The sequence below is a fragment of the Megalobrama amblycephala genome, linkage group LG1 (assembly GCF_018812025.1).
Source record: "Megalobrama amblycephala isolate DHTTF-2021 linkage group LG1, ASM1881202v1, whole genome shotgun sequence".
Lineage (NCBI taxonomy): Eukaryota > Metazoa > Chordata > Actinopteri > Cypriniformes > Xenocyprididae > Megalobrama > Megalobrama amblycephala.
The window spans coordinates 7,350,066-7,368,435 of record NC_063044.1 but is presented as its reverse complement, the minus strand read 5'-3'; the positions used below and the strand labels follow the sequence as shown (position 1 = coordinate 7,368,435).

At 36.0% G+C, this 18,370-nt stretch overlaps 1 protein-coding gene and 2 long non-coding RNA genes across 6 annotated transcripts; 2 read left to right on the top strand and 1 right to left on the bottom strand.

The window, feature by feature from the left end:
- Positions 1-261: 261 nt before the first annotated feature.
- Positions 262-1,430, bottom strand: LOC125243746. 2 transcript variants are annotated; one of them, XR_007179108.1, is made up of 3 exons: positions 1,307-1,430; positions 645-771; positions 262-403 (listed from the first exon to the last, which is right to left on the bottom strand). It is a non-coding gene; the product is annotated as an uncharacterized LOC125243746 (long non-coding RNA). The 2 variants fall into 2 exon arrangements; XR_007179109.1 differs by having other exon boundaries at positions 645-865; positions 1,307-1,427.
- Positions 1,431-4,221: 2,791 nt separating this feature from the next.
- LOC125243204 (serine/threonine-protein kinase pim-1-like) lies at positions 4,222-9,359 on the top strand. Of its 3 annotated transcripts, none has more exons than XM_048152664.1 (10): positions 4,222-5,196; positions 5,595-5,756; positions 6,495-6,686; positions 6,863-6,957; positions 7,139-7,189; positions 7,433-7,790; positions 7,885-8,022; positions 8,209-8,314; positions 8,402-8,511; positions 8,703-9,359. In XM_048152664.1, exons 1-8 carry the CDS (start codon positions 4,968-4,970, stop codon positions 8,307-8,309), a joined length of 1,326 nt encoding a protein of 441 aa, XP_048008621.1. In that variant the 5' UTR covers positions 4,222-4,967; the 3' UTR covers positions 8,310-8,314; positions 8,402-8,511; positions 8,703-9,359. The 3 variants fall into 3 exon arrangements, with proteins under 3 accessions (XP_048008621.1, XP_048008630.1, XP_048008638.1); XM_048152673.1 differs by having other exon boundaries at positions 8,402-8,527; XM_048152681.1 differs by lacking the exon at positions 6,495-6,686.
- Positions 9,360-14,603: 5,244 nt separating this feature from the next.
- LOC125243906 lies at positions 14,604-17,950 on the top strand. Its single transcript, XR_007179177.1, has 2 exons — positions 14,604-16,317; positions 17,816-17,950. It is a non-coding gene; the product is annotated as an uncharacterized LOC125243906 (long non-coding RNA).
- The last annotated feature ends 420 nt before the right edge of the window (positions 17,951-18,370 follow it).

Here is an 18,370-nt window from a genome sequence, read left to right as displayed (position 1 = left end):
TCTTGTCTATTTGCCTCGTCATGACGACTCGCTTGTTGTATTCCTCACTTGTAAGTCGCTTTGGATAAAAGCGTCTGCCAAATGAATAAATGTAAATGTAATTTAAAATGACCACTATAAGTGCTCTCACCAATGGTGACAGAGCATTTATAGCGCCAGTTGATGGAGGCACCCCACTTTTTGAGAAGGGGGAGGCCTATATTATAAAAAAAAAAATCACACCTTGTCATTAAAATTCGGACGGTAGTGTATTTTTCTTGGCCCTGGTGCAAAGAAATTTAAAACAGCACCTTTCACCGTGCCAGAGGCAGCAGAGAAAAAGGCGGAAGATCTCCTCAGTCCTCCAACAGCCCTCGTGACAGGGGAAGAGGACAACCTGTTCACAAGGGGAGGATTCATCTCCCTGAAAGGAGAAATAGAAAAAGTGAGTGAATTAAGCTAATACATTTTCATTAAATAATTAAATTCAACTTTGTTTTCCTCAAAATGAAAATTCTATAACCACACATTTTTGCTCATTTGCTTTCATTGTTAAAAATTTTGATTAAAGACACATTTTATTCAGATTCCCAGCCAATGTTATATAAGTTATGTCTAAGCACCTGTTATTGTATTTACTTGCAGTGATTTAACAACAGTCCTACCATTGTGATAATGTAGTTGCAGGTAATCAGGATGACACGGGTGACCGACGGGGAGGTCCCCATCAGAGACCTGTCTCTGAGGTGTGGCCAGAAGTGCTTCGAGGTCTCCCTCTGGCGTGATGAGGCCCTGCTTGAGATGAGTTTGGGAGATCAGGTTGAGATTTCCCATCTCAAGGCAACACTCAGACCTGCTGCCAAATTTAATTCCTCGAGCTATACAACTGTGGAGGTACACAACATACATTATCATCATGTAGCCAAATTATTCTCTAATTGATTTTTCCTTCATCTTTCTACACTTGTGAGTTGTGTACCAAGGGGATATACATTTTTGAACTTTTTATACATCCATTGGTATTTTCATAATATTGGTAACACTATAGAATAAGGCCCTATTAATGTTAATGAATTGACTATACATTAACAATGAGCAACACATTTGTTACAGTACTTATTAATATTTGTTACAGATGTTAATCAACAAAATACAACAGTTCCACAACTTTCAGTTTGATAGTGTTTTAGTAAATGTTGAACTAAGCATTAATGAAGAATAGTATTTTCATTGTTAGATCATGTTAACTTATGTAGTCAACTAACATTAATAGTGTTCATGTCTATTGTTATATAACGCCTTTACTGAGACTTGTTTATATTGTTACATTTCAGAAGGCTGAAGCTCAAACTGTCGAGGAGGTGGTCACCATTGTAGGTGTCTCGGCGGAAGATGGAGGTGCCATGGTGCTGCTCTCCGACACCTATGAGGAGTACAGTGTCCCAGCAGATCTATCAATGGACATTGGTGCTGATGAGCTCCCCATAACATTAAAATTGACTCACAATAAATATATTGTGCAATTTATTGAGCAGTTGGGGGATGCCATGGAGGATGAAATTTTTGAATAATTTAGACTTTTTTGTTGTTGTTGTAGTTTTTGTTGTGGTTCTATTTTTTTTAATAGTTTCATTTTTTTTTAAATAAGTTTACTCAAGTTCATGTTAATTTTAAATTTACAATTTACATAAATCTTCAGTATTTTACTTGTTTAATTTTTTTTTTAAATTAGTCAAGTTCATGTTCATTTTAATACATTTTTAATACATTTTGCTTTGCGTTTTCTTTCATGAAATATATAAAATTAATTTAAATAATCATTAAGTCTGATGTGATTTATCACCACCTCCCTATCATAAATTAATGGTGCTCTGATCTTAATGCTACCAAGCATGATAAACATAAATTAGACCATTAAACAATTTTAATTTTAAAATTAAATTACTAGTTGTACTAAGAGTAATATTTTCTCTCTCTTACTTTATTTTTTTTTATAAACAAACATTTAATTGAAATCTTATTTCAACAAGTAATCCATTAGAACTGTGTACTAAATTAAATAGAAACTGGGATAGGCTCCAGCGGAGAGTGACTAAATTAATGCAGTAATTAATTACATAACATTAAATAATTATAACAGTTAATGATTAAATCATTATAACAGTTAATCATGTATTAATGTAATACTTACAGTGGGTACGGAAAGTATTCAGACCCCCTTAAATTTTTCACTCTTTGTTATATTTCAGCCATTTGCTAAAATCATTTAAGTTACTTTTTTTCCTCAATGTACACACAGCACCCCATATTGACAGAAAAACACAGAATTGTTGACAATTTTGCAGATTTATTAAAAAAGAAAAACTGAAATATCACATGGTCCTAAGTATTCAGACCCTTTGCTGTGACACTCATATATTTAACTCAGGTGCTGTCCATTTCTTCTGATCATCCTTGAGATGGTTCTACACCTTCATTTGAGTCCAGCTGTGTTTGATTATACTGATTGGACTTGATTAGGAAAGCCACACACCTGTCTATATAAGACCTTACAGCTCACAGTGCATGTCAGAGCAAATGAGAATCATGAGGTCAAAGGAACTGCCTGAAGAGCTCAGAGACAGAATTGTGGCAAGGCACAGATCTGGCCAAGGTTACAAAAAATTTTCTGCTGCATTTAAGGTTCCTAAGAGCACAGTGGCCTCCATAATCCTTAAATGGAAGACGTTTGGGACGACCAGAACCCTTCCTAGAGCTGGCGAGAAATAAGATTCTCTGGTCTGATGAGACCAAGATAGAACTTTTTGGCCTTAATTCTAAGCGGTATGTGTGGAGAAAACCAGGCACTGCTCATCACCTGTCCAATACAGTCCCAACAGTGAAGCATGGTGGTGGCAGCATCATGCTGTGGGGGTGTTTTTCAGCTGCAGGGACAGGACGACTGGTTGAGAATGATTCAGTGGGCTACATAACACTTAATTTTTAAGAAATTACTTCTCTTTAAATGTTTTGGTCCATCATACTTACCTTTTAATAATAAAAAAAAGTCTTAAATTTACACCATTTTTTATTTTATTTTTTTTATTTAGCACTACTTAGTAAATGTGTGTGTGTGTGTGTGTATATATATATATGTATGTGTGTGTGTGTGTGTGTGTATGAAGACCTATATATATATATATATATATGTTAATATATGTTAATAAAGTCAAATAATTGTATGTGAGAGAGTCAGTTGTAATATCATTGCGTTCCTATTGGTCAGTGTTAGAGGAGCTCAGCTTAGCCTGACAGTTAGCCTACTCCGGACCAGGGTATAAGTTACCAGAGTAACTGAGTTTAACTAATTTAAGTTTGTTTTATGAAACAGAATTCGCTGACAACAAGTCTGACTAAGTAAAATAAGCCTGGCTTGTTTTCTAATCTTGTTTTATGAAACGGCCCTCAGAAGGATCTCAAGGTCTGTTTATATATGGATGTCAGCAGATGCTCCAAACAATGTTGTCAGGAAATTAGACAAGATTCTTTGATTTTATTTGGAGGAAGAAAATACACTATTTACTGAAAGATATTCTAAACAATAATAGAGACTTTGGTGGCCTTGATGTTTTAAATTTTACAGATCCTAATAATGTGTTTAAGATAAAATAGATAATTGGATTTATTAAAAATAAAGATGCATGGAATGTTTTCATATTTAAGTCTTTGGGTGGCATTCATTTTCTTTTAAAATGTATTTTTTTGGTCGAAAAAATCCCAGTTAAACCAGCAAACTTTCATAAGCAGGCACTGCTGGCTTGGCAATTAATCTATAAAAATAACTTTTCACCGCATCAATACTTCATATGGAATAATAAAGACATCTTGTACAAAAAGAAGTCAATCTTTAATCAGAAATGGGATGTTGGATGGAATTCTTACTGTTAGTCAGCTGCTTAATGAACAAGATTTACTTTTAACATATTCTGAATTTATCAATAGATTTATGATTCTTGTGAGGCCAAAAGAATATGCTATTATCTTTGATGCAATCCCTGACAGAGTTGTTACGAAATCCTGGATTCTATCCTATAAATGTTGATCGTCAAACCAGTTTTTGCAGTGATACAATATTTATGGGAGATATTAATATAGTAATAGATAAATGCAGTAACAAATATATATATATATATATATATATATATATATATATATATATATATATATATATATATATATATATAAAAACTATTTGCCTTGTTCAACAGTGTTTTGATCTACTAAATATGAAAATATTAACTGGAAAAGAGTATGGTAATAACAAATACACTTTTTTTTTATTAATAATAAAATTTGAGAAGTGCCCTATAAAATTGTACACAGAATTTACCCTGTCAAGGAGTTGCTTGAACATTTCCATTTGAATATTGAAAACTGATGCGAATTTTGTGGCAATGCCAAAGAATCAGTGACTCATCTTTTTTTAATTGTATATATTAAAAAAAAAATGTGTTGGTTGGATGTAATTTATTAATTTAATTTATTAGATCGTGTATACAAATAGATCTGTATGATGTGGTCTTTATTTATTTATTTTTTATTCCAAATGCACCATGTGCTTCTTTATACAACTTTTTATTTTACTTGGAAAATATCACATTCATAGTTAGCACTTAATATTTCTGTATATGGCCAAATCATTCACAAAATCATACATTAAGGAATGTTTACGCTCAGGCTCGAAGCGTCTAAGCCAATAAGATTTGCTGAATTATCAACCAATGAAATTGTGCCCCGCCCCTTCGTCCAGACCGCTTGGAATCGTGAATCGTGGAACGCGTTATTGTGACGTCACAGTGCGCGCAGCCGCTTCATAAATCGAGTCAGTCGAAACTCTTTGTCGGAGTTTAAAGCTGCTCTTTGGTCTCTTGCGATCGATCTGTAGTACTGAGTGTTACAAGTCTACCGCTAGAACCAACAGGCAAATACAGTGTTCACAGCTCGTTGAGATGGAGCATCTGGCGACTGTTACATTGGACACTATGTTTGCCAACTTTCCACTGGAGCTGGAAAGCTGCAGCAGCTTGGACTCGTTCGAGGACGCTCAAGTTGAGCCGCTGAGTGGCGCTGTGAAGCCGGCTGACAGAAAGGCCTGCAGTAGCAGCTGCCAACGGCTCCCGACAGAGGCGCCTCGACCACCGGCTGTCCCTACAGTCGCCTGGGAGGACGATTCAACAGGTAACTGACAACGTTAATAAGTCAAACTGCAGGAGACAATTACTTTGTGACTTCTATGTAACAGCATCAGAACTGTGTTTTTTAACTTTTCAAGTGTTCTTGGAAATTTGCTGAGCACAGAAACAATGCAAAACCTGCTAATTATTCACATGAACTCGCTGCATTAGGACAGTTTTACTCGTGAATCATGTAGCTGTAATCTGTGCTGATAAAAACAATGTTTCTAATCAACATTCATTCATATACTGTATATTGCGTATTTTTAAAAAATATATTTTTTGTATGTTGTTATTTCCTGTTTACTTATTCTATTTTTATTTGTCTTGTCACTGTCATTCTGTCTCACTTGTGTAAACATACCTGGCAATAAAGCTCTTTCTCACTCTGATTGTTTGCAGAAAAGCACACACAAGGGAGGAAGTCTAAGAAAGAATCCATCCAAACCCAGGAAGAAACCCAAGTGTGTGCTTTTGTGCCTGAGGATCCATCGCAGGAGCTTCCACACACATCCGGCGTGGATCCGACAGGCACAGATCCGCGGGAGTCTGAGCCAACAGACAGTGAGTCTCCAGATATTACCACTCTGATTCATGTCTATGTCAGCCTGATGTTTCTGGGTTTAGTTTTCATTTTTCCTCGTCTTCTGCTGGTTCCTCACCTGAAAGACCACCAAAAGATCTGTAAGGTCATTTTTTTAGCGTGTGGAAAAAGCGCCAATTACTAAAAACTAAACTAGCCAATCAGATTTCTCTTTACCAATCTCACACCCATACACACACAAACACATTTGACTTCACAACACACAAACGCACACCTTTATTTATTCTCATTCCCTCTTGCTTTCTTAGTATGTCATGAGTGCACAGATTAATAACCAATTTGGGGAAAAAACTGGCATTAGGTTAGTGCCCTTTATGGTACACACAATTAGGATAATTACGGTGTGACTTCAATGTGAAACAGCATCAGCACTGAGTTTGTACTCTTTCTAGTGTTGTTGGAAATTGGCCCAGAAACTCTCATGAACTCGCAACATAAAGCAGCTCTACATTAGGACAGTTTTACTAGTTAATCATTCAGCTGTAATCTGTGCTGATAAAAACAGATGTTTCTAATCAATATTCATACATGTACTATCTATTTTTGTATATTGTGTATTTTTTTTAAAAATATATTTTTTGTATGTTGTTATTTCTTATTTACTTATTCTATTTTTATTTGTCTTGTCACTGTCATTCTGTCTCTCATGTGTAAACATACCTGGCAATAAAGCTCTTTCTCACTCTGATTGTTTGCAGAAAAGGGCACAAAATGGAGGAAATTCCTTGCTGGCCTCCGGAGAGCGTGGAAGTCGATAAAAGGATCCTTCCAAACCCAGGAAGAAACCCAAGTGTGTGCTTTTGTGCCTGAGGATCCATCGCAGGAGCTTCCACACACATCCGGCGTGGATCCGACAGGCACAGATCCGCAGGAGTCTGAGCCAACAGACCGTGAGTCTCCAGATATTACCACTCTGATTCATGTCTATGTCAGCCTGATGCTTCTGGGTTTAGTTTTCATTTTTCCTCGTCTTCTGCTGATCTGCACAGGTGTATTTCGTCACAAGCAGATGCTGCTGGAGTTCATTCTCATGCTGTATATTAATATGTTGTTGTGCATTTTTCAGGATCCTTTGAATCTCTTTATGATGTGGTAAAGAAACTGAAGTCGAGACGTGGTGTCAGTTATCATCTAGGATTTCGAAACTCCGATGACAAACGAGTATGTTGCCCTTTCTGTAGACACATATATATTCATATATTCTGTATATTTCTATCTTTACTCTTTCAGTCCTGATGAAAACATCAGTGTTTACAGTTTTGATCAAAAAGGTACAGACTGTTAGATTAGATGTACACAATCAAAAATAAATCAGTTTACAAAAATGTTCTTCATTTTTCAGGTATTGATCAAATTTATTAAGAAGAACCGGCCTGAGAAACTAGTGGAATTGGTAAGTTGAAAAGACTTTATTCTTCATAAAATGTTTTATTAAATTCTAATTTGGTAATTGATTAAAGTTTGTATGTGGACAGAGTAAGATATAATTGAAATAGCCTAGAAACATCAGTTGTAAAGTACATTGCTTTCACCTTGGGCAGCCCTAGAGTGGAAAATGAAGTGTACCGGGCCTTTAGTTAGGAGATTTGAGATGGGTAAGGAGTTAACTAAGCTTTTGTCAATCTCTTTTCTTTAGCCTGGGTATTCCAACCCTTTAAGTCAAGAGGCAGCTGCAATGTTGATGGTGCAAAAGCCTCCAACTAGCGAGCATCTCGTACAACTATATGATCACTTTGTCATGGAAGATCAAGACATCTTGATTATGGAGTATCCACGTTCCTACATCAGCCTGTTTGATTATGTCCAACGAAACAGCAGTAACCTGACCGAAACCGAGGTGAAACTCATCATTCAGGGGCTCATTGTTGCTCTTCATCACTGCATGAGTCGTGGTGTTTATCGTCGCACGCATATGAAAAACATCCTTGTCCACACAAATACCCTGCATGTAAAGCTGATGGACTTTGGAGGCGCACTGCTCGTCGAAGAAAGACGTGAGTCGGCTTTTTAAGCACAGTTCACTGATGACTTATTTACTACAGTTCACTGATGGTGTTTTACTGAACACTGAGCATGTGTTGCTTACAGGAGATGATGAACCTCTATTAATCAGTGCAATCAGAAAATATGCTGAATGGGCAACAACTGAGGACTTACGCATACTGCTGGATCTGATGGTCCCGAGAATAACTCGTTGCTTTTGGATGAGACCACGCGTGTCCAAAGGTGAGACCAATAACTAGTGTGAAAAACATATAAAGCCCTGACATGAGTGACCGTAAAATTATCAGTGGGCATCCAGAGAAAGTCATAGTAACAAATGTAGTGTGTTTCATGGTAACATTACCTTACATGAACTACATATCTCAGTCAAACATGACTAATCAGATCTCTTATAAAAAATGTTTACAGAATGCCTGGATCTTCTTGAGCACCTTCATGATGTAAAGTCACGGATGACGTTACAGGCTATGTTGAAGCATGACTGGTTTAAAAGAAAAACTGAAGCATAAGAAAAGTAAGTTAATTTTATTTTTTTTGACAGATTAAGGCCGCCTTGACACCTCTTGACCATAATTAATATCATGCTCTCATTATTTGCCAGGTTCCCCTGCATTGGCAGCTCAGGGCCTATAGTTCAGCTGTATGGGTCATCAGCCGGGGACGGTTCACGCTTTAACCCTGGAGCGTGGATAAGACCACGTGTGTCCAAAGGTGAGACCAACAACAGGTACAAAATGGAAATGACATTGCTTGAAAAACATATAAAGCTCTGACATGAGTGACAGTAAAATTGTTTGTGTCAAACCTTGATGAGTGTAAAGAGATGGAGAGATGTTTTTTTGATAGATTCAGGCCTTCTTGCCACCTCTTGACCTTAATATCATGCTCTCATTATTTGGCAGGTTCCCCTGCATTGGCAGCTCAGGGCCTATAGCTCAGCTGCGGGGTCATCAGACTGGGACCCCGGGGACGGTTTACGGCTTTAACCCCGGGACGTTCCCCTTCCACCCCTGCATGATGACACTCATGGCAACTGTCCTCTACTTGTGAACTGTTTGTGTGCCACCAACCCTCTCAGAACATTATCGCGTCCCACTGATAGCAGTGCGAGCCCCACCTTGCAGCCTGACAGGATGTGCTGGAGGCTTACATTTGGACTCCGTTCTTCCAGGCCAGGCCACCATGTTTCAGACAAGCGTCGTGGCAAGCCCAGCCATTTTCCTGAATTACTGTGGACAGTGGATTTCACACAACTTCAGTGTCACACAGTTTAACGCCACACCTTGTACTTGCCTGGAAGCTGGCTTTAATCAATCCTTCCTTAGTGAAAAAATAGCACAATTTATTCAAATGTAATTTAGTGTAACTAAATGTATTTGTGGCACACTGTAAATTGTTATACTTAAAGTCTGTTCAAGTGGATCAACTCATTTTGTACTAAATGCATTTTAGTTGTCCAAAAGCAGTGCTGAAGTTCAGGTTGTATTAATTGTAAACTTGAAGTGTGCTAATGGCATCATTATTGTGTGATTCTAATACAATAAAGTGATCTTTAAAAATAATGGCACAGCTTAGGAATTTGCCTTTTACTGGTATTTTACAGACACCCCCTAGTATACCAGTAAAGCTCACTTATCTAGAGATCAGAGAGACATTGGGAACAGATATATGTACACCCATGGATTCAAACCCGGGTCTGTAAATGTTAGAAAGTCATGCAAATATTTCCATTTTGCTGCTAAACTTCACAGTGAACAAGCGCAATAGAAGTGCAATAATTCTAAAATATACATTTCGCTAAAATACGAGGCGTCTAATCGACGGTAATCCATCCATATCAGCTGTGCCAACATGCATAAACTGGAGCGGGATTGCATGACACTTGTACGTACAATCAATCATTTCTCCTCTCAAACTCACTGGAGCATGTCCAAAGCAACAGGCCGGAGTTATGAAATATTCGGTGTCTGAGATTTCCGGTGACACTGGGCGGAGCTTACATGAATATTCACGAGGCTACAACTGTTTTGATTTTATTTTAGTTCGTTTGAGGAGATAACTTGTATAAATGTATCTGTGGTGGCATAACAAAAGTTTCAGTTGTGATTGTGTCATTCCCTATTGCTTTCTCAGATCGCCTGCATAACTTTAACCAGGCATTATTATTTTTAAAACACATTGAGAGTTAGATTTATGTTCTGTTTATATTTTTGACATGCATTAATTAATGTAAACCTTCTTTATCCTTTTCTGCAAAACACACAATGCTCTCTATATGATTAGAAACATGATGAGACAGTGATATTAGCTTCCCTGCAGCACTTTCACAAGGTTTTATTTTAATGCGCTTTCCACAACAATTAAAATGTTAAAATTGAATTACAAGTGGTTAAATTGATCAGCTACAAAACTAAAAGTTACTAATGCAGGTTTTATTTAAAAATATTTATATGGAGAAGACAATTGGCAAAAGTGTGAGGAATATTATTGATATGTGGATAATCAGACATATATACACACTGCTGTGATTGTTGTCATTTCATAATTGCTTGCTCAGTTGGTAAATATTTTTAAAGAGACTTTATTAAATCCTAAAGTTAAGTGTTACTTTTTTCATATTATAAGGAAACATTCTGAATCTTTTTTCCCACAAAAGGATGCATTTCATTGACAAAAAAAAAAAAAAAATGTAATGTGGAAAAAACATGAAGCACTGTGAATCAGGATTCAGTTTAACAGTGTTGATATGAAACTAAATGATCAAACCTGCAGTATATTAACAATGAAATGTATTAGTTCTATTCTACAAGCTTTCCATAACAATTAAAATTTTATTTATGTTAAATTAGCTGCTAAAATAATAGACCATGTAGTAATTTGCATATCTGTAATATATCAAAGATGAAAGTAAATAATGAGAGTAGTTTCATTTTGAATAAAAAAAGAGCAACTGATTCTGTGTTGAAATTTTATTCACAAATGAGGAGAAGTCACGACATATAATATGACATATATAATTAGCAAAAACACTTGTATTTAAACACACATTAACACACTTTACACAGGGTCTTTGGTTTGGTCTGCTCTTGTGATCCCAGTGATTCCAGCCTTTGATACTGACACATTCAATCTGAAATATATAATAAAATGACATTACAACAAACATGTATTATTAAAATACTTTTGTCTGGTGTACAGGGATATTTATTGGCAAAAGTCATATTTGGGAATTAAAGAATATTGGCTATAGATATTATATTAGTTATCACATGCGTAATTCACCATGGCCTATTTGGTTTGTCATTAAACTATATTTAAAGTACATTAACATGTTTTCTTGCATGTGTGCAATTTTTGAAACATATTAAATATAGAAATTCAAGTCTACCCAGATTAGAAGTGCTTCTGCAAACTAGGAAAGTTCACTGCTGCCTTCACCACAGGAGTTTACAATTAATATTATTATGCTACCATACATTTCGACAAACTTTTAAAACTATATGCTTAAAAGACTGAAGGTAATACAGAAACAACAAAAATAGGCTACTTAAAACGCTATTGGCTCGTTTAGCGAATCCTAACGACACCTCTGGCGAATCATTGGCTGTGTTCATATCAAACATAGCTAACACATGACACGACATAACATAACACAAAATAGCTTATATATAAAATATTGTGCATCAGTAACAGTTAGAATATAAGCTTGACATCGTTTAACACTGAAACATAGGATTATTACCTTTAATGTAAGCCGAAGAGTGTGCATTAACATTTTCAGTGGCGCTTTAACTCAAAACAGGAAACTCATGAATATTCATGTAAGCTCCGCCCAGTGTCACCGAAAATCTCAGACACCGAATATTTCATTACACTGGGTTATTGTCAGACCGCCCGCTCCCGCCTATTGCACTCTAAAGTTACCGACCGCAATCCGCCTTTCATTCAAAATTCATTGTGGGACTGTCTCGTAATGGCTGAAATTCTGCACCAAGGCTGAATTTCTGGCAAGAGACTTCAGATACAGTACTTGGGACCACTTAGGCCTATATAAAAGCATCCAAAAAGCAGCATGTCATGGGACCTTTAACTCGTCAGATCTGAACTCAAGACTGAAGATAGAAAGTTTCTGTAATAGAGCCAGACCAGAGCAAAGCATGCTGGGAACTGCCCAGTTTCGGTTCATGCAACACAAATGATGAAGTGAACTTCAGTTTGACGTGTTTAAGTGGATTTACTCCATTAAATCAGGACAGAATGTGCAGTAATTGTGTGCTTTAACTCATTTTAATGAAGTTCATTTAACAAGCAGCAGAAATCATGTTTACAGTCACTTCCCAAAAGATATTTCTATCTGAGAGCTTTATTTTGAGTGTAATAATTGCCACAGCTTCTGGAAGCCCTTCTCCTTCATATATGCTTCCCTGGGTGCTTCTCAATACTCCAATGGATGCTTCCTCATTTTTTAGGTTTTTAGCTCCATCCTCCAGCCTGTGACCTGGAAAATGATCAAAGAAAGTCCCGGAGGCCATTTTAATTCTATAAATGCACCGCAAGAAGGTGAGGAACCAGGAAGCCCGAGGAGCTTTGAGCGAGGATGCGCAGATGCATAGACATCTAATACTATTAGTTTCTGTTATGCTAATTATGAATTGTTAATAGATTAATACTAGTCCCCAGATCCCTCAAGATTCGAGCACAGCTGATGACGCTTTAAACTGATGCTCAAGGGATCAAGAATATTCCAATGTACCCGTCCTTGTTTTCTTTTCTTGCATCCTCTCGTTGCATCTATGGGGTGAAGCTGAGGCGCAAGGAAAGAGATAAATAAGAAAAGAAAAGCACACTGTCTCGTCTTCTCTACAAACACACTGTTTTTAAAGAATGATGATGTGACTGTACGTCAGGTGACCTGTAAATGCGGAAAAAACGTTTCCATTGCAGTTTTGCGAAATATTCCTTTTTCGAATTGCCTGAAAAACCACCTCGTGAATGTAAACACTTTTTTGCAATGTTTTGAAGGGTACATATAAATAAATGCATATTGTAAGACAATGAAAGTGTTTTTTGATCTTGCATGCCTGTAAACATGTTGTTAAGGACTCAAACAAAAATAGGAACCTTTCAAATCCCATAATAGGGGAACTTTAAATTAATGATTAATCTACATTTTGTAATGATGAACAAGAAATACTGACATTTTATTAATAAAATATGTCATGATTAAACCCAAAAACACAACATATACTGTACATCTATTCAATATATATAAAACAGAGTTTAAAAAGCTTAAATTATATAATAACATCTAGTCCTGCTGGTAAGTTGATAACTAAGTTTGGATGGTTTGAGCCCAAGATTGAACTATAAACTACACACAAGTTTACTTATTTTGTCTTTCAGCTCCTAGTTGTGTTAATCGAGTCAAATATGTGTTATTTGTGACGTTAAGATGAAGAGGGTGTTAATTGGCCTGCTTGTGAACTCTGAACTTTATTTTCATGTCTATTTCATTTAAGACTTCTCAAGCAACATTGATGCACTGTATTCTGATCAGCCTTTTGGTGCTGTTTGTCCCACGTATGTGTTTGATTCGGTTTTGTCATGTTCTGTGTTTAAAATAATATTAGTTGACTGTTGGCTATTAGCCCACATGCTCTATCGTCTCACATGTGCTCTCCTGTGTAACTGCGCCATTTTAACCCATTTGTGCCCAAGTTTTTCTGAATGGTTTCATGCATATATTCCTGTTAAATAGTGTCCTATGTGAACATGTTCTGCATTTATTTTCCCCAGGTTTTTGTTTTTTTTCTTAAAAAACCTATTTGTATGTGTGGCAACTATATGTAGCGGTGTAACAACATATCCCTGCTACATCTAAAAACTGAGGTATATCACTGATGTATTTTGAGTTTGCACGCTTCACCTGTGGTGTGTGTGTGATTGTAAATGTCTCAGAGTTTTGTTCATTCTGTGCCCATCATACGTTATTTCTGCCACTTTTCATTAAAACATGACGTTTTATTTCTCATTTCTTTTCGTTTCGCGTTGTCTCTAATATTGAGGTATTTAGTCCACAAACATGACAGTATTCTTACCGCGACTGAGGCCCTGTCCCAAATGGCACCCTAAACATTCACGGCCTTTCTAAGACTCCGCACTTTCGTGACGTAACGTTGCTTTGAGTGTCAGGAAGAAGTCTGCTGCGGAGCTCGCACCAGTGCAGGCTCAGCAAAAGTGCGCATCGAGGGCGCATAACGGCCGCAAAGGGTGCGCTCGCAAACACCCTTCTGAAGCCTAAAATTGAAAAATGGGACACTGTACGGTCTAGTGGACTTAACGAACACGCGCACGCAGAAGCCACTGTAAGTCCACAAGACCGAAAGTGCATAGAAGTGTGCCATTTGGGACAGGGCCTGATTTGGCTCAGACCCGCTCACACGTGCTCAATCGTTCTCTTTCTATGAAACCTGTAAACCAGTTCTAACTCTATAGCGACAATAACTCTATAGTGGTTGACCAGAGCACTGCAATTATTTCTCATTTAAACTACAATCCAATGGATTTTCCCCGATTTTCCCACACATGATTTCTGTCCTCTGCACGGCAATTATTCTTTCTGTGCGGCTGCGGCATCAGAAGTGCGCGGTCGTGCACGCGCGCAGCTTAGAGGGAACATTGATAATAACTGTGTAATATGTTTGTATTATCATTATATTATTTGTGTCATTTTTTGTAATATTATTTTTAACATGTCATCTAGGTAATAATTATATTACATCATATTAGTGTCACAGTGTTTGTGTGTACTTAGCACGAGAATTTATTTATTCAAATTTTATTATAGTATTATTATATACTGTACCATTACTATTATTGTGTGAAATTAATATTAAATTACTTTTACAGAACATAGTATGTTGTAACAATCATTATGTTGGTTTATGTTATGTCTTTATTATTATCTTATTTAAGAACATTTTATTAAGTGGAAAAATACATTGTCATGCATGGTTGTGTTTCTAATGTAATACACAGCTTAAACATAGTTTAATAGGCTTTAATTAGTCAACCACAATTATTTCAGGTTATTAAGATTTTATTTGCACAAAAGAACTGCAAACTGTCGTCTATCGTCAAAAAAGTCCTCACTGTTGCTTGACCCTTGATATTCAATATGTTTTTGATCTGCACTGACATCGTTGTATTGTATGCTAATTGAACTGTGCTGGATGATGACATCGCTGTTTTCTCTAGTGCTGATAAATTAACTAAATTATTAACTATTAATTTTTACAACCAAATTAAACAATACTGAATTTACTTAAGATGGATACTGACACTATTTTCTTTAAGAGTTGCTGTGCAGCCAAAACTATACACCAGTTATCACTGTAAAGCTGCTTTGACACAATCTGCATTGTAAAAAGCGCTATATAAATAAAGGAGACTCGACTTGTTTCAGCAGTTGGTCAAAAGTGACGCTATAATGCTTTAGTCTTTATACACATAGTTAGAAAAACAAATTCAACCATAGCAAGTGAAGAAAACACCATGAGATGGAGATGAGGAAGAAACCGGGGGTAATTGTGCTGCGTTCAGTCACTAACATGATCTTCTCTGTGACCCAGATGATGCCGGCAGTGGCAGGAACAGTGAAGAGAGCTGAGGTGCGTTCATCCATTAAACAATCCCTGAAAGAAGAAGAAGCAGTTCATCCTCCATGAGGTCGACTGTGGAGGACTGGAGCTTCATCACTGTCACCATATCTTGAGAGGATCAGAGGGGCAGGACAAAGATCCTGCAGTAAAGAGAAATGAATTCTGGTTTATGTTATGTTAAATAGTCAGAAATTAATCATGTGATAAATCCTAAACTCAATCAGTTTTGTATTAAATGGAAACTTTTCTAGCTGGACAGTGTATATTGTATTGTATTGTATTGTATTGATACAGTATACTGTATCACAGTTTGTTGTTTAGAATGACATTTTATAATTAAATCCAACATTACTCTTGACAAATTATGCAAGTTTTGATGTTTTATTAATTATTTGCTTAATATCTTAAGTGACATATGTAACCCATGTTAAATGTGCCTAAAGAAAATAAATAATAAAATTGTATAATCTACTAATTACACTTTTAATTAAAAAGTTGAAACGTTCTATTCATATGCATCGTAAATTAATTGTGTATAAATAAAAATAATTCGTATTATAATTAAGCGCAGAACACGTCATGTATTACACGAACACGTTGTGTGACGTAAGCAGATGCCTCACGGAAGTGCGCGAGACGCGCTGAACACAAGACAAAAGAGCGATACTAAGGGATTAAAAAGGTTTATGTTGTTATAATTAATTTAATATGGGTATGAGTAACTTTATAATATTTTATGTTTGATGATGATGAATGGTTTTAGAGTGATGATTGCTGATTTAAGAGTGGATGTTAGCGGATTGTGATCCTCTGAATCTGAAGCGGGTGTTTATCAAACTGAGAAACTCGGGATTCGGTGAGTTTATTGATCGAGTTGAGAAAATCTCTAGTGGATTTGAGATGGCGGGTCATCCAAAAAAGAAGAAGAATGCTGATTCCTGAACCTGGGAAAAAGACATTTGCTGCATCACGAGGATTTCTTTAATTCTTTAACTTTGTTCAATTCTCTTTCGTTCTTTAAACTGGTATTATATACCCACAATTTGTGGGTTTATAATATTGTACCATGTTTGAGGGTTTATTTGTTTTGTTTAAAACGGAATAGAAAGTAATAATGCTGAAAGCAAAATAGAATAAGACCCTAAACCCCAAAATTAAAGAGACAGTGAAGCTTAAGAGCTGTCCAAAATACAGCTAACGTTAAGTTAAATAAAAGTCTTACTAAAATCTACATACACAGAAATAGTGTAGATAACTTACATAAGATTTGTTTCTCTTTTTTCTTCTTGAAACAATTTAAACAGAAGAAAAGAAGAAAACCAAAGACAGAGAATTATTATTTTGTGTATATATATATATATATGAGTATCTTCCTCACATGGTTTTGTGATTCATTTACTGCCAGTATTAATTCTGTTCTCCACTAAGCTAGAAACTGGTCCATTGCTCCAGCTTACTTTGAGGGCCCTTGTTTCTCATACCATTTGTAATTGTTTCATAAAGTCCTAATGGAGCATGGCTGTCACCTGGTGTTGTAACACCTAATCAAATGTCACTCGTATTTAAGTCTTATTTTTATGTTAATGTAGGACTGGGTGATATGGCAAAAATCTAATCTCGATATTTTTTCCCCATATTGATCGATAACGATATGTAAACTGTAAATTCTGCCAGTTTTAAAAGAGTATCCCAACTATGACTGAAGCCACAAAAATTTGAGGGTTCATTAATTACATTTTCAAGTATAGTTTATTAACAAAACAGATTACACATTTGGCCTTAAAAAATGTAAGACAACCACTTACTAAAATAAATTTAAAACTAAAACATGTTGCAAAAGAAGGTAAATGAGAGTAAATGTGCTAAATGTAAACATAAAATTTGTTAACGCAATTACATTTTTTTTCTTTTCCAGAAAGACAGGTCTGTCTACATCGTCTAGCTTTAAGAGGTAGATTAAATGTGTAAAATGTAAACACAAATATATACAATTCCTATTCATCACAATTTGCAAACTTTTTTTGTTTTGTTTGGGCTTTAAAGGGTAGATTAAATAAAAAAAAATAGCTTGCTATGTGCTCTGATGTTCATTCAGCATCTGAGCCTCGGCTCTGGATCTCACAGTCTCAACCTTGTCATCTTTGATGTAAAGCATCTTGAAACGAGGATCAACAAGGGATGCTATGTTCAGAAGGTCATCAGTGGGTGCATCATTATATTTCTCATTCAGATAGCTGATGACAGAAGCTAGTTCTCTCAGGGTTCCCACTCGTCCTGGAAAACCTGACAAAATTTCCAGTCCTGGAAAACACATGGAAAATTTATAGTTTATGAAGGCTTGTTTTCTTTGACAGATAAAATGAGCCAAAAAGAGATTTATCTCAGACTGAAAGGTCAAAAATGATTAAATTCCCACGAGAAGGATGCTATACTAGATATTGCAGTTAATGAGCATTTTGCTGTCCAATGGTCATGCCTTAAGTCAGACAGGTGAAGAAAAGACACGTTAACTGCAAAAGAATTAAGAATTAAGGTGAAGAATTAAGTGTGAAACCATCAGAAACCCTTTAGTCTTCAGCGCCACCATTTTCCAGAACTTCAACCTACCTGGAGTCTCCTGGAGTGCAAAGTGTCAGGATCTCAGAGACTTAGATTTAGAGCTGCAACTAATGATTATTTTTTTCGATTGGTCGACTAATCTAATGATTATTTTTATTAATTTTTTTTTAAAAATTAATTTAGTGTTCTTTTTTTGATTAGCTAATGAATCCTTTGGATAACTTTACAAAAAATTTTAAGTACAACTTCTAATATAATGTTTCAACTTTTATTCAATTTTTTCCAAAAAATACTTCAATGTGGTTGAAGTTTTTACAGTGTACATCATGTTGAGTATGCTATCGGTAAGT